Source organism: Nannospalax galili, unplaced genomic scaffold (genome assembly GCF_000622305.1).
Source record: "Nannospalax galili isolate Female #2095 unplaced genomic scaffold, S.galili_v1.0 scaffold411, whole genome shotgun sequence".
NCBI classification, from domain to species: Eukaryota; Metazoa; Chordata; class Mammalia; order Rodentia; family Spalacidae; genus Nannospalax; species Nannospalax galili.
The window spans coordinates 586,248-608,604 of record NW_008329714.1 but is presented as its reverse complement, the minus strand read 5'-3'; the positions used below and the strand labels follow the sequence as shown (position 1 = coordinate 608,604).

The window sequence follows — 22,357 nt, the reverse complement described above, 5'->3', positions numbered from 1 at the left end:
CTGTTTTTTAGCGAGCGTGCCCCCTCATTCTCTCTCTCTCTCTGTCTCTCTCTCTCTCTCTCTCTCTCTCTCTCTCTCTCTCTCTTTAAAAAAATTTATTCTTGGAGAATTTCATACAATGTATTTTGACCATATTCAACCCCCCCCCATTTCCTCTTGGATCCACTCTCACATCCTTACTCCCCAACTTCATGACCTCTTTAAGTCCATTAAATTAAATTTGTGTTCCCCAAATACTTGCGTGGGGGCCATTCCCTGGATCGTGGTCAATCTACCAGGGGTCACACTCTTAAAGAAAACTGACTTTCCCTTTCCCAGCAGCTGTCAAATGCCAATAGCTCCTCAGCTAGGGCTGGGACTTCATGTCTAAGCAGTTCTTTTCTTAAGATTTTATTTCTTTTTATTTTATGTATATGTGTGTTTTGCCTACATTTATGTAAGTACAACCACATGCATGCCTGGTGCCCATGAAGGCTAGAAGAGGGTGTCAGATCTGCTGGAAATGCAGTTACAGATGATAGCTGCCGTGTGGGTGTTGGGACCTGAACCCTGTTCATCTGAAAGGAGCAGTAAGTTTTGTTAACCACTGAGCCATCTCCCATACCTGGAACTTCTTAATCTAATCAAGTTGACAGCCACATGAGAAAATGCATGTCACTAGATCTATCTGATAAAACTCAGATCAACCAGCTGTTCTTGGTATTGACTCTTAAAGCAATTTCCAACATGAATGTTCTTAAAGAGGTGTTTGTCCTCTTCACCTGTCCCAAGAGTACATGGAGCAGACATTTACCTGGCTACCAAAGGCTTGCTACAGAGCTCTGCACCTCAAACTCCTGTGCTGGGTGTGGCCCAGAAGGCTGTGATACCCAAGAGGAAATAGATGTCATTTTAGGCTGGGGACTTGGTTGCATTCCTCAAAAATCTTGCATCCAGGGTTCAGCAAGAGATAGCACCTGGAGGATGAGTGGTGTTAGGGCATGATGATTCACCTTCATTGTCAGCCTAACTGGATTGAGAGTTACCTCTAGGCATGTCTGTAAGGATGCTTCCAGGAAGGTTAAACTGAAAAAGGGAGACCCACCTTGAATGTGGGCAGCACCACTCCATGGCTAGGGTCCCAGACTGAATAAAACAAAGAAAATGAGCTGAGCCCCAGCATTCCTCCCTCTCTGTTTCCTGACAATGGACTCATGCTGACCAGCTGTCGCATGCTCCTGCTGCCATGCCTTCCCTGTCATAATGACTACATCCTCAAACTGTGAGCCAAGATAAACCCTCTCTTCCTTAAGTTACTTTTCTTAGGTCTTTTGTCACAGCAATAAGAAAAGTAACTAATATACAGGGCTATGAACAGCACCTGCCACAGAGAGGACCCTAAACGAACTCAAGAGGAGAACACACCTTGACAAGCCAGGCATGCCAGCCAGCGATTATTTCTGCCTGGCAGTCCATCTACAACATAGTAGTCTTGTTATTATGACATGTAGTCCATCTACAACAAATTGCAGTCTTGTTATTATGACATGTAAGTTTTTGGGTACACAGTTCTGTAGTGAGCCTGCGGTGACCAGGTAGATGACTGAGGATGGCCTTATCCACGTGGCTGACTGGCTAGTCTGGCCCAAGGGCCTCAGCTGGGATAACTCATTTCTGCTCCCAGTGGTCTTGGGGCAGCTGAGGAGGACAGGCTCCATTGTGTTAGTAGACTAATTGATCATGATTGCAGTGTCCTGTTGCCAGAGCAAAAGGCCAGCTAGAGGAATGGTCTCTCTCACTCTTATGGTCTCAACAGGGTCTCACTATATAGTCCATATAGGCCTTGAACTCATGATTCTTCTGCCTCAACTTCCTGGGTGCTTGCATTCCATCTTTTGATGTGAAATATTGCAATATCCCATTGTGGTGTGATGAGAGGATAAGGTGGGAGGAGCCGTGGCTTGTTCCTCTTTTCTCTGGCATGGGCAGCAGGAGGTCTAGTGACATGAACCTCTTGCAGTACACAGGGGACTTGAGTGCAGATCATTGCCCCAACATGCCCCTTCCCACTTCCCACCTGCAGTTTGTCGTCATCTCCCACAGCCATTTTCCTGATCCTTTTGCTATACGGCATAGCACAGTTTCCACACCAGTCGGGTATTCAACAACAGTGAGGATACTCTATGGAGGCTGGAGCACTTCTGCCCTGTCCATAGGGGGCACCACCTCCTAGCTCCAGCCTCTCATTGCCACATTGGGCTGCCAGTTCAAGGCTACCTAATTATAAAGGCTACCTAATTATAGGGCCTTTCAAGAAATGCCAGGAAGCTCACTTTCCTTCACCTCCTTTTCTAAAGGCTTATCACCTGTAATGGTCTGAATAGGAAATGTCTCCTCAGGCACATTTGTTGAAAGAGAGGTCTGCAACCTGTAGTGCTGTTTTGGGAGGTGCTAAAAACTAGAGGTAGGGCCCAGGTAGAGGAAGCAGGTCATCAGAAGCCTACCTTTGACAGGCATCTTACCCCACCCAGCCCCTTCCTCTCTATGTCTTGCCTGCCTCCCAGACACCATCATGTTCTGCTCCCTGGGGGCCCAGAATCAGCAGAGCCAAGGAGAACAAACTAACTCTCTGAAGTCCTTCCTCCTTCATTTCCATAAAGTATTTGGTCACAGAAAAAACAAAAACAAATAACAAAAAGTGTTTTCAGTTCTTTAAAAGAAATAGTTGAAGTTCCACAGTATATAACTGAAGGCAGGTTTCTTTTGTGGGCTGTGAGCTTGTGATCACTACAATGGACCTTGCTTGTCTCACATTTCATATTTGCCATTGCATTGGGCTCCTGGGTAATCCTCAAGGCCTCTGGCATGTAGTCAGGGGCAGTTTTGCTGTGGCTGTGAATGTGAGTACTTTGAGGCACAGCTGGCTAGAGAGGTCACCTTGTTGGGGAGCGACCCACAGCCTGTGGCCCTGCAGCTTCTTTGTGACATGTGTTGAATTCATGGTCAGTCTCCTTAATTGATGTGCCTTTTGTATCTCAGAAAAAGAGAAGAAAGCCAAGCACAAGGAAGTGAAGAGGGAGTGGAGTTACTGGAAGAGGGATGGTTCTCCATCTGCAAAGAACAGTTGGGATAAATTAAAGTGTGCAGTTTGGCTTTTGCCAGTGCTCAGATTTACTGTGTGAATAAATCTGCTATTCTCTTCATCCAAGATGAGAATAAATCCACCATCATGGGGCATTCAGACCAGCGTTGGTGCAAGTGAGAGATGAGAGCATCAAAAAGAGTTAAAAGGTGGTTAGGGTGTGCATGTGCACAGTGGAAGTGCACAGCACAGGAAGCTGGAGTGGGCAGTGTGACTGGGGGACTCCGGCTCTTCTGGGAAGGCAGCGGGGACAGCACGGCAACTGGAGCTGCAGAGCCGACCTGCTCTTGGGGAATGGTGATTCAATTCTAAATGTATCTTCTTAGTATAATCTGCCTCAAAGGGATTTTGATGGCTTGATCACAAGTCATACCATGGAGGAGCATCCCTCTCTCACAGGACAATGCTTGGGGGCCAAAACTCTCATGCGGACAAAACTGGTTTCTACTAGGAGAAAACACCCCAGAGGATGACTTCCCAGAAGACTCAAGTTCCACATTAGGTGGTCAGGGCCACTGTGCCTCTTGTCCTGGAGGCCAAGCCCTGGCCTTCCTAGCTGTCTCTGGGCTGATGCTGTTCCAGCTCAACCCCAGATCTCTGAGTCCCAGAGGAAAGGCCCATGTCCATGGACTGGCAGTCAAAACCTAAGGGTCACCAGGTAGTTCCTCTGGGACTAATTTTTGAGTATTGTATAGGTGAAGTAGTAAAGGACCTTGTGAGTTTCAGAGTCTGTCTGTCCTGGCCAGCCTCCTGCCAAGCCAGTATTTCCTGGTGTGTTTGTTGAGCTCTGTACCATGACCCTCACTGTTTATGTATAGGACTGTTTGGAGGGTCTTCAGGGGAACTCAGCCTTTTCAGAGGAGATCATATGCTTTAGTGTTGTCCACAAACACTGAGATTCACAAGGTTTGAGACCCACCCATTCATTTGGCAAAAGTTAGAATGCCAGATGCAAAGATACAACAGTAAGCAAATGGGTGTGGCCTTAAAGCGGAGCTGAGGGCTTTAGGGCCTACTGACCTTGGGGTCCCACAAGAACCCAGCCACAGCTTCCCAGCCTCATACCGACCATTCTCTCCCTCACACCCCCCTGGTCACTGTTTAGCATGCTACCTCTGCCTACCTCAGAGCCTTAGCACCTGCTGCAAGTTGGGTGGAGCAGCCTCCCGTCTTGGATTGCTGCCTCTGGTCTCCTCTCAGATGTCATCTTCCCTACTGTATATCTTGAGTGGTGCCCATCACATCTAGCCCTTTCCCCTGTGACTGCCTCATGACTCTGAGGTCAATGAGGGCTAGGGATACCCACTCCACCCACTGCCATTGCCCTATACCCAGAGCAGCATCTCCCTCAACCAGAGAAGCCCACAATGTGGTGCACGTCAGGGGTCTTGCCACTCTATGCCATTCACCATACTGGGAACCCATTCCTACCTCAGCCACCCCAGGCAAAGGTGAATTTGTGTGTTAGGGTCTCCAGCCCAGAGAAGCCCAACACTACCACTTTGTGTTTCCTCCCTCCTGTTTCCTGCTCTCACAGCTATTTTAGGGACATAAGCCTTTGTACACCAAGTGTGGTCCTCACCACCCTTTGTAACCACCCAGATTCCTGTAACATTAAGGATTCCACAGAAATTCCAGGCTCTAGCTTTGCTTGACAAAAAAAGTCAAGGCATTTGTCTCCACGAGGAACACAGTTCCATGTGGGAAATGCTGGCTGGTGTTGGACGATTCTCAGGCATTTGCAGTCATGCTGTCTCTGGCTCTCTAGAAGAAGTGGGCACCCCCCTACCTTGGCTTTAGCATTCCATGAGAGCCATCGTCTCCATCATGCCAGATTGTGTTAGCCAGATTTTTCATTGCTGTGCCAAGTATCTACAAAGAACAGGTGAAAGGAAGAAAGGCTTATGACTCACCGTTTCAGACATTGCAGACCATGGTCACCTGGCTTCATTGCACAGGCCTGTGGTAAGGTAGGACACCATGGCAGAGAAGTGGAGTAGTGGAGCAGAGCTGCTTACCTCATGGTGGCCAGGAAGCAGAAAGAAGCAGGAAAAACCCAGAAGCCAGGCACAGTGACATATACCCATAATCCTCTGGAAGGCTGATAAATGTGATAAGTTCTAGGCCAGTCTGGGCTATATAGTGAGACCTTATGTCAAGACAAACAAAACAAAATGAAGGGACCATGAATGAAGCTCATCTTTCAAAGGCACATAATAGTGACCTCCTTCTCCACCTTCCAACAGGGCACTTCCCAAGAGTCTACTCAAATTGTGAATCTGGGGCTGGTGGGATAATTCATTTGATAGCAGTGCTTGATACCAAGCTTAACAACCTGAGTTTGGTTCACATTGAGGAAGGTGAGAACCAAGTTGTCCTTTGATCGCCACAGTGTGCCCGCAACACAAGATAAAGAAAAAAATGGAAACAAATTTTTGATTCTATTGATGGTTTGTGACCTGCCTCCTCTGGAAACACCCTGGCACATTCGGAGGTGGCTTCACCCTTCTAGGTTCTTCTCAGTGCAGTCCTATCCACAGTCAAGGCTGGTATCACACACTGGCTGTCCTGGGAGCCAGCCCAGAGGAGCTTCTGGCCTTGGGAACACAAGCTGCCAGGGCCATTGGGGGGTGTGGCTATAATCTCCATGTACTATTTGTGCTTCTTTATGGGGTACAATATGACAAGCTGCCCTGAATGGAATGCAGTGGGAGTCAACTCAGGAGAGGAACGTTTCCATCTCCTCAGACAGACATCACCCTCAAACTCCTCCAACTCTGGAAATGTCTGGTAAATTTGCTGTGGACTAAAGGCCCTTACTGTGCTGAACACTAGAGCCACTTCCCCCATCTCACTGTATCTTCGTCTTTGTTATCCAGCTTCCTTGTATCTCTTCTACGTCCTCATTTCCTGTTCCCTTGCCAACCTTCACCCAGCTTTCTACTGCTGTGTGTGGTTTAGTTTCTGCCAATGAGTGAGAACATGGTATTTCTTGCAGTTCCTGGTTTATATCACTTAACTTAGCATCCTCCAGTTCTGTCCATGTTCCCATGACAGAATTCCAACCTTTTTACTGCAGAATAGTACTCCACTGTGTTTATATGCCATGTGAAAAGAATTCATTGATCTGTCATAGATGCTCATGTCTTGGCTTTCTTAAACATGGGTGTGTAGGTGAGTTTGAATGTATATACACACTCATATATAATCATAGCCATTCTAACTGGAGCCTGTAGCTCAGTGTGCTTTTTACAACACCTTGCTGTTTAGTGTGGTTGAGCATTTTTGCATATACTTTTTGGCCACTTGTCTGTATTCTTTTATGTGTATTTGGATCTTTCCTCATGTTTTGTTTGCTTGCTTGCTTGCTTGCTTGCTTGAGATAGGGTCTCACTAAGTTGTCTGGCCTGGCCTGGACTTCCTAGGCTCAAGCAGTCTCCACCTTCAGCCTTCCAGGTAGGCCGATCTAGAGCTGAGCACTACAACACCTGGTTTATGTCCAGTTTTAAATCAGCTTTATGTATATTCATGTGTGTATATATGTGTACACATGTGTATGTGCATGCATGTGGATGCCACAGGATAACCTGGATTATCATGTCATTCCTCAGGCATTGTCCACATTTTTTGAGACACGGTCTCTCACTGGCTTGGGATTCACCAAGTAGGGTACACTGGCTGGCTAGAGAAAGCCAGGGGTCTGCCAGTCGCCACATCCCCAGTTCTGGGTTTATGGTCTTGGTGTTACTCTGCCTAGCTTTTTTGACATGAATTCTGTGGATTGAACTTGGTTCCTTGTGCTTACAAGGCAAACACATTACTGACTGAGCTCTGAATTTCGAGGGTTTTTTTTTTTTTTTTTTTTTTTTGTGATGGGGATAACATTGAACCTGAAGATTGCTTTGGTCAATGTGGATATTTTACCAATATGAACAATATGAATTCTTCTATCCATGGCTAGCCAAGGATAGCCATTCTGCTATCCTTGCGGACATTTTAGATAAAGGATTCTAAACAGCAGAGAGTCGAGGACTAGGGCAAGAAGCTAATCAGCACCAGCCAGTGTTTGCCAAGGGCAGGCAGGCAGAAGGGCATTCTCAGCAAGCTTGCACCAGGTCACATGTACATGGCTGATCGGTGTCTCAGGTTGGGAACTGGTTCCATGGCCTTATCTCCCTTTGACTTACAGTATGTAGAGGATGTATATGGGTTATATGCAAACACTGCCCCTTCTAAACTAGGGACTTGAGCATCCTGGGATCTCAGTGTCTTCAGCAGTATGGAATCAATCCTGCATGTATGTTGAGGGATGGCTTTGTCTCTCTGTGCGTATTTTTAAAAGTATTTGTAAGTAAATTGTAGATATCATTTCCCCATTGCACTGGAATATCACAGTATGCATTTCCCAAGAAGGGCATTGACAACACAGTTCCATATTCCACACATGAAGTTTAGGGTATATAATATATAATATTATGATATATAATTATAATATGTATTATATAACACTGCCTTCTAAGCCACAAGCTATGTTCAGATTCTCTACTTGCTACAATAACGTGGGTTTTTCTATTTTGTGTGTGTGTGTGTGTGTGTGTGTGTATACACGTGTTTATACATGTGTTTGTGGAGGTATGCTTGCTCCTGCAGGTTCATGTGCAGGTCAGAGGCTGATGCTGGATGTCTTCCTCAATGGCTTCTCCACCTTATTTTTTTTTATTTTTTCTATTTTTTTATTTTTTTGGTTTTAGTCTTTTTGAGACAGGGTCTCCCTGTAGCCCCAGCTGGCCTGGATTTGCTATGGAGACCAGACTGGCCTTGAACTCACAGAGATCCACCTGCCTCAGCCTCTCGAGTGCTGGGATTAAAGGCATGCGCAACCACACCGGGCTTCTCTACCTTATTTTTTGAGACAGTCTCTCACTGAACCTGGAATTTGTCATTTCGACTAGCCTGGCTGGCCAGCAAGCCTCAGGACCCTTCTATCTTCACCCAGCACTAGATGCACACAACTTTGCACAGCTTTTACATTTATAAGCACTTTGTCCACTGACCCATCTACCCAACCTCTACAATATTTTTTTAATAGCAATTTCCCCCAACTGAACCCAGTACCAAGGTATCCACTGATAGGTAAAGTAACCTATGGATGAATCTGGTTGATCCGGAGAAAGCACCAGGACACAGATAAAACTCCATCAGAATAGAGTTTATTAGCAAAGGAAAACATGGGACAGATTCCCTTCCGGGCAGGGAAAACGTCTGCCTGGGTCATGAGCTGGGGTCTTTTAAAGGGGGGAGGCTTCTGCTTCCTGCAGAAGGCAGGAAAATGTATTGGGGGGGAGGGGGAGCGGGAGAATGGGGCTGTTAAAACCTGCCCTCTTTAGAGATCAAAGGGGAAGCCTGCTGTGTTGGCCAAACAGTGGAGAAAAGTCTGCTTCTCTTGATTTCAAAGACCAGGGTGCTTATCAACTCAGTTCCCTTTTCTCAGGGGCTTATGAGGACCTGTTGGTGAGGGGGCGGGGCAATCTGAACCTTAACATCCACTACAGTCATTTATGGTGTGTGCCTAGACTCCTCTCATCTGGACCTGTTCTCCAGGCTTCCCTTGTCCCGCACAACTTTGACATTTTTGGAGGTGTTGGCCAGTTGTTTTATAGACTGTTCCTCAGTAGGGCCTAAAGGATTCTGAGCTGTCTTCTGAGAACACAGGCTGAAGACCATCTCCTGTTTCCTTTCTCCAGGACCGGGCAGCAGGCGAGAGAGACCCCTGTCAGCAACTCGCAAAGCATGCGCAGCCCAGGACCCGGAGGAAGACGCCTCTGCTGTACTGAAAGCCATCCAAGTGGAGAATGCAGCCCTTCAACGAGTATTCCTCAGCCAAAAGGCGGAAACTCCTGCCAGCCCACGGCAGGTGCGAGCACTGAGCACTGATAGAGAAGAGGATGGAGGAGGAGGAGAGCAGAATAGAGGTGGGGGAGAGGAAGACTGAGGAGGGGAGCAGGTAGGAGAGAGGAGGGCTAGAAGGGAGAAAGGAGGATGGAGAATGAGGCAAGGAGGGTGGGGAGAAGAAGGGAGGGTTGAGGAGGGTGAGAAGGGGGCTAGGGCAGGGGAGGAGGATGGAGAAGGGGGAGAGAAGAATGGAAGGATTGGGTAGGGGGAGAGGATAGAGGAGGAGGAGGAGAGGGCTGTGGAGGGGGACAGGCAGGGGAGAGGAGGGCTAGGAGGGGAGAGGAGGATGGAAGAGGCAGGAGAGGGAGGCTGAGGAGGGGGAGAAGAGGACAGAAGTAGGGGAAAAGAGGATGGAGGAGAAGGGGGCAGAGTAGGGGACGGAGGCATACAAGCAAGGTCTGAGCAGCAGCAGATGGGGACAGGCATGTGGCTTTCCCTGAGTGTAGACTCTACATTTCACCTGTTCACAGACAGCTACTCTCTATCCTTGCAGAGCCCACTACAGCCACTGTCTTGCAGTTTTTTATTTATTTCTGACAGCTGTAGCTCATTGTGAGTCATTTCCCTGCACACTTGGGAGCTCTCAGACCTGGGTTACAAACAACCAGGCCAGAGCATGACAGAGTGGACAGCAGAGCACAGCTCTCCTGGAGCTTGTCCCCAGAGCACAAGCCCCACGGGTTCCCTGATGTCCCCTGTTCCGCCTTTTTCATTCATGCAACCTCCCAGGCCTCTAGTAACAAACTGGAAGGTCAGAAGTGGGATAGAACAGGGGCTTGGGGGAAGCTAAGGCCTTTCATGCTCCTTAGCATGTGGCAGTCTCTGGCTCCACTGCCAATAACCTTCTCCTTAGCCTGTCCCACTTGAGGTTCATGGAAACCTCACAATAGACAGGTCTGTGTCCTCTGCCTGGCTTAGAGGTGTGGCCAGCTGGGGTCATGTCTTTGCAAAGTCAGCCTGGCTGCCAGCCTGCAACCCTGTCCACACTGCCCTGTGCTCCCTGTCTAGAGTTAGTTCTTAGGGTTGTTGAACAGAATGTGAGGTATATCCTCCAGAGTGCTGCTCTTTTCACAGCCTTTGAGATGTGGAAAAGGGCCCTGCCTCTCTGTGCTCCTTGTACAGGAAAAGTACACAGTGATGACTTCGTCCCTTCTTATGTTATATAATGTCATCTTTGCAGGATGTGGAAGGACCACCAGCAAAACCACAGCCCAGTCTGCTGAAGGACAAGGAGGACGGCTCTGAGGTTAGTACAAGACAGCCAAAGCAGGCTGGGCATGCACACAGGCCCCTCCATCCCTCACTGGCCCAGGGGTCTCCAGCTGCTTCCCTTTCCACCGTCCCAGCAGCACCTCTCTGCAACCCAGGTGCCACTCTTCTGCCCATTCACAGGTAGCTTGGCCAGCCTTTCGAGTTCAAGCCAGAGCTCAGCCAGACCTGATGACTGACTTCCTCCTGTTTTTCTTACCCTTTGGGACAACACTAAAACAGATCTTTGTGCTAGGAATACATAAGTCATACTTGTATCTGTTCAGGTCAGTCAGGCATATCTCACAAGGATGTGAATTCATAAAGCACCTGGGAATGTCTCCATTGCATCCAGGGTCTCCCTGGTGCTCCAAATATAGAGATGGCCCAAACGGATATGCCATGGCTACAGGGAGCTTACAGGCCACAGCCAGCAGAGCCAATAGAGGCATTCGGACACACCTGGAAGTGGGGTGTGACTGCTTTGACAAGTGTTCCAGAAGGCTGCCTGGAAGGCATGTCAGGTTTGAGCTGAGTCCTGTATACTGTTACCTATAGCAGGGGACAGTATCTGTGAGGAAGGAAAAGCTCCAAGGTGGCAGTGAGTTAGCTATACTAAGGACCAAGGAGAAGCTCAGTGTGCCTGGGCAGAGGGAGGGCCCTGAAATGCAGGAGGGGTTATAGAACACTAGAGCCCCTAAGTGAGTTCTTCCTGCTCCCATCCCCTTTGTCCGAGTAGGTAGCCATTATCTTAGGCAGAAGCCAGACAGTATTCTGACAGGCCTGGGATCCAGAGTTCTTGTATAGCCTAACCCTTGACCCCTCCAGCTTTCAGTGACTACAGTCATCTACAGACAGGCGTCAGATCCCATTTCCAGTTCAGATGATAGATGAGAAAGAGGGAAAGGCTGGAGAACCAAGCACGGGTCTCTGTGCTGTCCTGTGTCCTCTGTGGGGTCTGGTTTCTTTGGAGAGAACTGAACCTGACTGAGTTGAGATGGAGAATGGTTAGATGAGAGAAGTATTCAGTAGTTCATAGAAGGATCATTTCCCAGAACCTCCCAGATCTGAATGAACTGAGAATGCATGAGGGGTTCTAAGCTGCCCAGCTCCAGGATGATGCTGTCGCCCTCACACCCCTGTGCCTGGTGGGACTGGAAGCCTTGAAAACATGTGCCTTTGACCAGAACCCTGTGGGTGTCAGGCCGGAGGGTTCCCTTGGACATCTGTCTAATAGACTTTTCTGCCCTCAGCTGTTTGCTGTCGCTCCGTTGACCACCACCCCTGAGCTATCTGGGGCAGCAGGGGCAGCCAAAGCCGTCAGCCAAGCCATGGACAGAATGGGCCCTTTGGGAAGCAGGTACTCACTGAGACAGGCACAGAACCCAGAAAACTCACTGCAGTGTGGCCATGAGAGTCTCATAAACAAGGCTTTCCTGTTGTGTTAGTACTTTTGCTTAGCTGTGACTAACATATCTTGAACAACAAACATGAGACACTTAGTTGTGGCTGTCAGCTTGACTGGATTGAGAAGCACCGAGGGGCTGCGTGAGGCATACCTCCAGGCAGCTAGATCACCGAGGGTTCTGACCTAACAAATGATACAGCTTAGGGAGGAAGGATTTAATATGGCTTATGGTTTCAGAGTTGTCAGTCCATCTTGGTGGGTGGGCATGGCAGAGCAGAACAGCTCCCATCATAGCAACCAGGAAGCACAGAGAATTACAGGAAGAGGCCAAGGACACACCTCCAGTAACCTACTTCCTACAAAGGCCATGCCTCCCACTTTTCACCACCTCCCAGTGTTGTGTTCATATCAGGAATCCCTCAGTAGCTGAAACCAGTCACTATATAAGAGTCCTGATGATCTCTATTCTGTCTGGAAACACCTCCCAGACAGGTCTGGAGATGTGCCTCACCCAGCTCCTACGCAGTTCTCAATCCAGTCAAGCTGACAGTCAAGACTAAGCATCCTGCACTTGTTATTCCAGAGCATGTTAACTGCAACTTTAGACTCACATTACCCTCACTGCTTCCAGCCCCAAGGCACAATGCTGATGGCCTCAGGCATACAGACCCACTCTTTCCCCTTGGTATGGAAGACATGCAGCTGGTAAGGGTGCTCTGTAACACCTCCAGAACCCTGAAAACACAGAGAATCCTGCAAGTGGCTCTTAGCTTATTCATTTTGGTCTCCACCTGAGCAAGCTAGAACCACCTCAAGGCTTCTACTGATGCACCTTGCACAACTTGGGGCTGAACTTATTCCCAAACTGACTTAGCAAAAGGGTGATCAAAGCATCATCCTTTGAAACTCCTTTTCTCTGTTAAAAAGTATGTTCAAGTGCAGCATTGTGTCCCTTAACATGTAGCATCCAACCCTGGAATTATCAAGTTGTGCTAGCAAAATAGATTCCCCTCTAGTCTTCAGGGAAAAGTGGTCCTCAGAAAGATCCAGTTGGAGCCTGCAGTATCACCAGGACTTGGCATACAGGCACACTCCAGGGTCATCATGCAGGAATATGCATGTCACAGACTACTTGGCTGAGGGGCAGGAGGGGACTGCAGTGTAGTCTGCATTGCTGACTACTAAGTGGCCCTAACCTGAAGCTGCATCAGGCCAGAAAAGGGGTGAGGCTATTCCACAGCACAGAATGGGGTGTGCTAGCCAAGCCATGTGCCCTCTAAGTCTCAGTTCATCCCCAAAGGAGCTCCTGTTCATAGTGTGTCAGAAGACTAAATGGCTCAAGGCATAGCTCTCCATTCTTGCACATCTGCAGACCCATGTTGGGGGCAGGGGCACGCTCTGCTCTATTGTGGCCATAAATCAGAGTTCCAGGTTCCTGGCTGGGAGTCTGGTTTGCATCTGGCAGCTCTGCAGAAGGCAGCACTCATCACCAAGCACTGCCTTCTTTATCACCAAGATCCTCTGGAATAACGAGTTCTGGGAGTGCTCAATTTGAAGCCACACATTTGGGGTACTAAGAAGCACCCTTGCTGGGTCTGGGGTGCTTGTCTTCCACAGCAAGGGAACAGGGGGAATGGGTGGGCCTCTGTGCCTTAGGTCAGTATTTTCTGTAAAGGACCTTCTGGGAAATCCTGCAGGCTTAGCAGTTGGGGTTTTTGTTGTTTGTTGTTAGCTTGAACAATGTTTACAACACATAAAAGTCACTCTTAGCTGCAGGCCATACAGCAACAGCCTGTGGGCTGGGTGTGACTCATGCCCTTTGTGTGGCTGACCCTTTCCCTCTGACTCTGAGAAACTTCTCTGTCAGCTAGGGAGATCAGCTGCCTTATCCAAGCTGCCTTGTTACTAATTGTTCAGCTGTTTACAGAGGTAGAAACAGAACTGCCTGTGTGGCCTTTGAGCTGCCTCAGGGTGCAGCCACTTCTGGTGGGATCTAAAGGTGCTGGCCCTTTTGTGGGGATGTTCTTTTTGGTGTGTCATTTGTCATTGCCTCTGCCAAAACAAAATCCTATTTCAGACAACAGCAGAAGCTTCTGGAAGTCCTACAGACCATAGAAAGCGACTCTGCCCATCTCAGTGGGGTGGCCGCACCAGCAGAGAAACCAGTGCTAGACCCAGAGGTGAGAGACTACACTCATGGGAACAGCCCTGTGCACCAGTGTCACCCTGAAAGTTGAAGGAAGGGCTCCTTGGCAGTCGCTTCTAGTTGGTCATCTTAGCAGCTTTCTGCCCATCTTTGGTCTCATCTTTCCCAGAACAGACATACACATGATGAAGCAAAAGAAGAAAGGCCAGAAGAGTGGCAAGAGAAAGCATAAATAGCCTATAAGCCCATAGGAAGATATCCAGCATTGCCCATAGTTAAGAGTGAAAATTGACCTTGGCATGTGTGGAGGGGCATGCCTATAACTGGGAGGCTGAGGCAAGGAGGAACGCAAGCTGGAGGCCAACCTGAGCTACGTAGTGAGACTGTCTCAAAGTAAAACAAAACAAACAAAAGGAATACAAGTCAGAACAACTATAATATCTCCTTTGACGTGTGTCAACAGGTTATTTTGACAGCACCTCCCACAATGTCTAGGTCATAGGCACATGGGTGCATATCTGGCTGCCTGGTGGCTGTCTGCATGGACGAAGTCCTCTTGGGCAGCAGAGGGGCTAGCCTCAGGAAGAGCCATAGAAACACACATGTCTCCTAGCCCAGCAATCCACCCTCAGCCTAAGGAAATCTCTGGACAGAAATATAAAGCTGTTGGACAAAGATGCGTGTTACAGAATTGTTGGAAAGGAAGGAAAGAAGAGGGAGAATAGGGAAACAGCTTCAGAGTTAGTCATGCATTAGTGTCCCGTCAGCAAGGGCAGCCACACAGAAGACAGGCATAGACACAGAAATACAAGATATCCATGTATGCCTATAACCCCAGCACCTAAGAGGCTGAGGCAGGATTGTGAGTTTAAGGCCAACCTGGACTGTATCACGAGACCCTGTGTCAACAAACCAAAAAAAAAAAAAAACATTTTTTTTTTTAATAAAAAAAAAGGGGGGGGGGAAAAAAAAAAAAAAATGAAGTTAGGACTGGCAAGGGGGCCAAGCTTGTGAGTTTAAGGCCAACCTGGACTGTATCACGAGACCCTGTGTCAACAAACCAAAAAAAAAAAAAAACATTTTTTTTTTTAATGAAAAGAAAGGAGGGAGAGAAAATATAAAATATATGAAGTTAGGACTGGCAAGGTGGCTCAGCAAGGAAAGGCATTTGCTCTCAAGTCTGATGATCTGAGTAGAGTATGATCCCAGAATTCACACAGTGGAAAGAACTGACTCCTGAAAGTTGAATTGTCCTCTGACCTACACATGCTCACCCACACATCCATACAATAAATAAATAAAAATTTTAAATTGAATTATCTAAAGTTAGTTGCAAATACTAGTATTCAAAGGTATTGCAGTGGCCATGTGAGCATGTGACTGGAGCTGTGATATAAACCACAAAAGGAAACTGGCTTTAAAGTTGCAGGATAACATGTGCCAAAAAGCTTGTGTCCCAGCAGATCTTCCTTTACCTAAAGCTCATGTGGTAATGGGCAGTGGTCACCACTGTGATTATTGGCCAATGAGGAGTTCATAATGAAGTTCTTCCAGAGCCACATGGACAGCACACACAGTAGCAGCAGCAGTCCTGGGATAGCTTGACTGGGGTTTCTGCTTTGATACTTATGCTGTCATTTAGGGGCCCTATGACTTTGCACGAGCCCCTCGGGTGTCTGTAGTAGTTACGTAGAGCAGATCCTCCAAGCCCCATGAAAGAAAGGTCTGTGAGGGTGCACCACTCAGAGCCTGGCACAGGGCAGGAGGAGCCCATAAGCATCAGTTGAAAGTTCATCTTCAAGAAAATCACAGCTTTGCTCCCTGCCTCTGCCCAGCATGGAATAAGCTGCTTCCTTAGCTTGGAAGAATCATAGTATGGTGTGACTTGGGTCACATTCAAAAGTACCCAGATTGATTGAGTTTCTTTATAGCAGACAGAAAATCTGGGGCAAACTGACTTATACAATAAAGAGAAAGAAATTGTGGGTTCTGGTCATGAAAATCCCAAGGGTGGGGCCCAGTAGGGATCCAGCTGTCAGCCAAGTCTTTCCGATTGGTCTCGGTGGAGACAGGTGTACCCTTGGGCTCCATCCCAATGCTTTCTCCTGAGTTCCTAACAGCTACAGCAGTCGCCCCTGTCCCACACTGAAGGAGAAAAGAATATACTTCCCATACAAGGCTGACACTGGCATGCCTGCACTGCCCTGAGCTGCTCAGCAAACACCTTCCTGTTGGCCCAGGGGATAGCACATACTGCTAGGAAAGGGTTAGTCTCCTGTACTATGATGGCTGAGGAAGGGTAAGTGGTTGGTCTCATAGCTAGAGGAAGCTCAGGTGGTGTCGGTGAGAAGTGTGTGCCAGGGACCAGTGCCTTCCCAACAAGTGTTCCCTCAGCCTGGCAGAGATGGTCTTGAGTCAGGCCACTCAGAACATAGGAAGAGCTGTCCAGCTGGGATGCTGACACATGGTTTCACTTCCTCAGTCCATACACTGGCTTCTGCGTTTAGCATTTCTGTTCAGGAATTGTGTGTTTGAGATTGCACTGAACAGAAGGTACCCAGCCTTCTTCAGGAAGCTTTCCTCCCATCTGGCCCTCCTCCCTACCACCAGCAAACAAAATGAACAGCACTGTTCACCTGGCCTCAGAATGCTCCACCCAGCTCAGGCTCGGTCCTGCCAACTCCAGAGTCAGCCAGGCCAGTCCTGCATGCCTGGGACTCAGATCAGGACAGTCAAGGACCTGGTCAGGACTGGCACACTAGAGGACAAGGGAGCCATGGGTCCTGACAGTCCAATTAATTGACACTGGTGCTGCATTCCTTCTGGGAATTCTGAGTTGACCTGTCCTTACCCCTGTCTCCTCATTCCTACTGTGTGGCAGTCAGCTCATCCAAACCCACACTGGGAGCACTAGCATGTCTCACTGGCTATTAATTAAAAAAATAAGTGGGGAACAGTTGCTGTTCATTTGCTCGGCTCCTTGCTCACAGAACCGTTGCAGATACCAGCACTAATTAACAGAGGGCACATGCACGCAGGGAATGCACCATTTCATGAGTGGCTGATCCGTGGCGGCCAGCACTGCAGTCAGGCCCTGAGGGCCTCCAGGAAGCCAAGGTGCAGAGTTGCTGTTTATTGATGGCATTCACGCACGCTCCCAAGCCAGACAGCCGGGGAAGAAAGCAGGCATTAAAATCAAGGAAGGAGAGCTGGGGAAGGAAGCCAACTCTGACCCAGTACACACAAGGCATTTTTGGGCATTGGGAGCTTGCTTAACCTCAAGACTGGGACTTCCACATGGTGGCACCTTGCTCCCCTGTCCCCTTCCAGACTAAGGGATATCAAGTGACTGGCCAAGGCGGGGGTGAGGGGGCATGACTTTGGTACATGCTGCAGGTATTGAGCTCAGTGTACATGTTGATAGTTCTAACAGCAGACTGGTTTTTCTCATCGTTGCAGAGATGCAAAGTTCAAGGTCATACCCAGACTGATTTCTGAGCGCTACTCATTGCCTTGCAGGTGGCTGCTTCCTTACATTGCTCACATGGTTCTTTTCCTGTGTCTGCCTGTGGCTCTAAATTTGCCTCCTTAGGCCTTCTTATAAGGCCTCCAGTCAGATTAGAAGAGGGCCCTCCCCAGTGGCCTTATTTTGATTTAATCATCTCTTAAAGGCCCTGTCTCCAAGCAGTCATGTCCTGGGACACTTGGGGTTAGTTTGGAGGGACCCAAGGCAACTTACCCACTTTGGATATCACAGTGTACTCCTGGGACATAAAATTTTGTCTTGGGGGAGGGGAGCACACTCTGCTCAGGAAGAATCTGGTCTTTTAAAATGCTTCTAAAGTGTGTGAATGTTTTGTCTGCATGTAAGTGCACCATGTATATGCACTGCTCTTGGAGGCCAGAAGAGGACATTGAATCACCTAGAACTAGAGTTGGGGAGGTTATTAACTACCATGTGGGTGCCAGGAACCAAACCCAGATCCTCTGCAAGAGTAGCCCAGTGCTCTTAACCACTTAGCCATCTCTCCAGTCCCTTATTTTTAAATTTTTATGTTTTACTTATTATTATTAAGGCGTATGATATGTGTGTGTGTGAGAGTGGGCAAGTACATGTCATGGCACTGTGTGGAGGCCAGAGGACAGCTTGCAGGAGTCAGTTTTCCCTTTCCACCATGGGTTCTAGGGCTCAAACTCAGGTCATCAGGCTTCATAGCCTTTACTCACTGAGCCATTTCTCCATTCAGTTCCTATTTATTACAAATAGGAGTCTGTGTGAGTGTCCTAATAACCACAGGTGGCAGGAGCTGCTACTCTCTACAGATGACAGGTGGGGACCAGAGCACTGTGAGGCTGAACGTTGGCTGGTGGCCCTGGGTAGTAGAGTGATGACACTGCTCAGACCTGCTGCATCTTCACCCTGTCGTATTTTCTCTTAAGAACAAGTGGAGAACAAGAACAGATGAGATCAAAGATGCCATCTATGTAACCATGGAAATCCTGTCGAACTGGGGCAATGCATCATGGGTTGGTCTCACAGAAGTCCAGTTCTTTGACCTGAACAACACAATGCTTTATGTTTCACCTCATGATGTGGACATCCGGAACACAGAGTCACCAGGAGAGCTGGGCTACCTCATCAACAGGGACTTAGTGGTAAGTAGAAGGTGCCTAGGCTCAGCTCTCTGCTGTGTAATTTGGTGCATGTCCTTTATCCCAGACAAGGGTGTGGTTCCAGGTTCCCCCAGCTGTTGTCTACCCCAGTCACTCTCTGACTGGCAGAATGAGGAGTGGTACCCACTGAGGCTCCCAAGTGTCTCTCCCTGAGGTCTTCCCCACACCTCTGCTCTGTGCCAGTTTTCTTAGGGAAGCCAGACCACCTGCTATGATCCACCTTGCTATTCATCACTGTTCCCACTAAACGTGGGACACCAGGGGTAATTAGGGCCAGTGCCTTCATTTTGCAGAGGAAGAAACTAAGACTTGGAGATGAGTATGCACATGACCAAGGTTATGTAGAGGGAGGAGGTAGAACCAAGTCTTTGACCTGTAGCCTGGCCTAAGCACTGTGCCCATACCTCCTCAGGCTACTGCTTCCTGAGGCCACAGGCCACATCTAACAAACAGTGACTGTTTTTATTTTAGATGACTAATAGAGGTTATTCTTTCTTAAGCACTGGTATTTTCTCTTGTCACTCTTTTGGCTTTTACAGTTTATCCCTGTCTGGCCTCGAACCCACTACCAAGCCTAAGGTAACCTTGAACCACCACCCTATTCCCTCTGTTTCCCTAGTACTGGAGTTACAGTTGCATGCCACCATGCCCGCTTCATGTTGCACTGAGGAGGCCAGACAGCCTCTTGGCCTTCCTGTGCTGTGTTTGGCATTATTTCTGACTGCCTCGGGGGGGCGGGGGGCTGAGAAACTAGGAGCAGAGCAGCAGACAGGGCAGAGTGACAGGTGCTCTTCCATCCCTTTTAAAGCCCTGCTTAAGCCTGGATTATACAGTCCACTGAAAATTAATATTGCTTTTAAAGTCCTGAAAAATGCAAATAGCTGCCACATATTCAGTCCTTGTGCTGGGGCAGGAATGGCTCAAAGTACATAAGATCCTAGTGACACCTACAGCCACAGGCTGGAGAAGCAGATAGAACTGGTTTCAAAGTTGGCTACTCACAACCTCCCACCCACAGACTACTGGCCTAACCTTGACTTTGGTTTCCTGGTATGTGCCATGGGAACATAACGGTAGTTACCTGATGTAATGCAGGAAGGATCAGATGTCAGCAGGAGGAGCTTAGTGCCATGTCTAGCTCTTCCCAAGGCTCCAGAACACCAGCAATTGCTGCTTTCCCCGGTGAACACCACTAAGAAAGCAGTCTTATTGTGCCCCTTCAAAGACTAGATAACAGGAAAGGGGGAGTCTTTGAAATTCCCGACTCCTGGTCTTGCCTGTGTGGTCTTAAGTAACTTATCTGCCGTTTCTGAGAGTTTACTTTTCTGCCCCCTGCTAAATGGGAGAGTGATAGTCTGTTGAAAACCCTTAGATTGCCAGCAATGGAAAGTCTAGCTCATGTTAGCATAGTTTTTTTAAAAGGAGATTTGTTTCAGCCAGGTGTAGTTGTGGGCACTCGTAGACCTAGCACTCAGGAGGCTTGAAGTAGGAGGATCTCGAGTTTGAGGTAATTTTGGGCTACATAGTAAGACCTTGTCTCAAAAAACCAAATGCTAGGTTACAGCTTACTGGTCAAATATTGCTTGTCTAGCATGCTTAAGGCCCCGGGTTCCATCCCCAGCTCTAACAGGAAGGAAAGGAGGGAGGGAGGGAGGAAAGTAAGAAGGGAGGAAGAAAGGAATAGAGAGACAGAAGGAAGAAGGGAAGAGTTTGAAGTCTTAAACAACTGGTAGTTTCCATTGCTGGAGCTACCAGGGAAGAAGGCAGAAAGGGAGGGAAGGTTGGTTTGAAGTCCTCTCTGTAGCTGGTGTACTGTCCTGAGGCTGAAGTGGACATCATGGGGTCCTGTGTGGCATCCTGGGCACCAAGGGTCTGGTCTTTGGAGGCAGCATGAGCAGGTCTAGATTCTGCTGGAAGGACTTTTGAACTTGAGATCCTGTGGGAAAATTACACTGCCTCACTTGGGCACTTGACTCGCCTTTGGGTGGAATGGGCAACTCATGGCAGCAGAGCTCATGGCAGATCTGTGTTATGGGTTGTGACTTGTGGTCATGGGATTCTGTCACACAAGAGTATGAAGGAGAAGGGGAGATGGAGAAAAAGAGATATCCATCCTCCTAGTTCATAAACATTTATTGTGCTGACACAGCAAGGGGTGGCTGTCTGGTTAGTTTGTTCCTCTGTCACACTGCTGACACTAACTGGTCCTCAGAGAAGAAAGTTATGGACCAACATGGCATGGCACCTGGATGCTAGATCCACCAAGATGCAAGTCAGCAGTGACCCTTCCCCCAAATCCAGGACTTGTACTTAAAGAAGGCAGGATAGAATAGATAGCTGAGCTCCAGGCTGGGCACCAGGCTGCGCAGGGGAACGTGACATTCCAGGGCAGCAGCTCAGTGGCCTAGCCCCTGGATGCTTTGTCTCACTACATCTCTGCCTGGCCTCTAGACTCTAGTTTGTGGGCTGCAGCTTGCTGCTGGGGTTCAGAGATTCAGACCAACTCTTGCCACCTTGCCTGGACTCCTCATGCAGACAGCATAGGCACATTGGAAGTCTGTTTTCTAGAACAGGGCACAGGACAGGTGACAGAAAGCATCACTGGATTCAGTAGGGATCAGTTCTGATGATGGCTCTGCCTCTCCTGGCTACTGGGCTTTAACTAGCAGATGACAGAGAGGATCTAGTCATGGTTTCATGGGTTTGGTTTTCTTTGGGGGTGGGGACTGAAGTTGGGGCACAAGGCAGCTGTGTCCCCCTGGGCTGCTGAATCTCTGGATCCTCCTATGTGGGGACTGGACCCTCTGATCCTCTCCGTATCTGTTTGCCAGGCCTAGGGCAACCAGGACATGCTATCTCACCTGCATCCAGTGTACCGGTTTCAGCCTGTTCTATCTCACTTGACCCCCACCTTGCTCTGACAGTGAACCTTGATCTGACAGTCCTCATTTCACCAATGGGAAAAGCAGGCCTCAGAGGGCTGAGGGACCTTCCTTGACAACACAGTGGTGGCTGGTGGGGCCCCACTGACAGCTGAGCATAAGTACTTTGAAGAAGAATGGGTTTGAAGGAGAAGATGCTTCCATGGAGGGAATTGGGGGCACACTGGCAGATTTGGAAGGGCCAGGCTCCATGCAAAACCCACTTCCTGGGTCAGGAGTGATGGAGGCACACATCTGTCCCAGCATTCAGAGGCAGGAGGGCCATTCATTGGAAGCCAACCTGGGTTACATAGTGAGACCCAATCTTAAAATACCAAAACAGAGGCTGGAGAGACGACTCATTTGGTAAAGTGCTGGCTGTGCAAGCATTAAGAACCTGAGTCAGATCCCCCAGTGCGCGTGTTTAAAAAAAAAAGCTGAGCACACCAGTGCATATCTGTGACCCTAGTGCTAGGTGAGGTTTTGGGGTGGGGGAGCAGAGATAGGCGGATCCCTGGAGTTCACTGGCTAGTCAGCCTAGCTAAATAGCTGAATCAGTGAGCTCCAGGTTCAGTAACACTCTGTCTCCAAATATAAGGTAGATAGCAACTGAGGAAAACACTTGTCCACCTCTGGCCTCTATATATGCATGTATACATACATACATACATACATACATACATACATATATGCACACACACAGATGAAAATGTACATATACCCCACACATGAAGAAAAGAAGTAACAAAAACAGAATAAAAGACAAAACCTCTTTTCTATGTCCATCCCTGTGTCCCTGGCCCTTCCCTCTGTGCCCACCCCCTCTGTCCCTGGCCCTTCCCTCCGTGCCCACCCCCTCTGTCCCTGGCCCTTCCCTCCATACCCAC

At 48.5% G+C, this 22,357-nt stretch overlaps 1 protein-coding gene across 8 annotated transcripts in view; it reads left to right on the top strand.

Annotated features, from left to right (window-relative positions):
- The window catches only part of Kiaa0556 (KIAA0556 ortholog), a 197,178-nt gene that overhangs the window by 123,108 nt on the left and 51,713 nt on the right, over nucleotides 1–22,357 (top strand). For all 8 annotated transcript variants that reach the window (XM_029567752.1, XM_008841640.2, XM_008841654.3 and 5 more), the window contains 5 exons: nucleotides 8,866–9,035; nucleotides 10,254–10,319; nucleotides 11,575–11,681; nucleotides 13,807–13,909; nucleotides 18,316–18,531. In XM_029567752.1, the coding sequence (XP_029423612.1) occupies nucleotides 8,866–9,035; nucleotides 10,254–10,319; nucleotides 11,575–11,681; nucleotides 13,807–13,909; nucleotides 18,316–18,531 (662 nt within the window). The remainder of the gene's footprint in view (nucleotides 1–8,865; nucleotides 9,036–10,253; nucleotides 10,320–11,574; nucleotides 11,682–13,806; nucleotides 13,910–18,315; nucleotides 18,532–22,357) is intronic.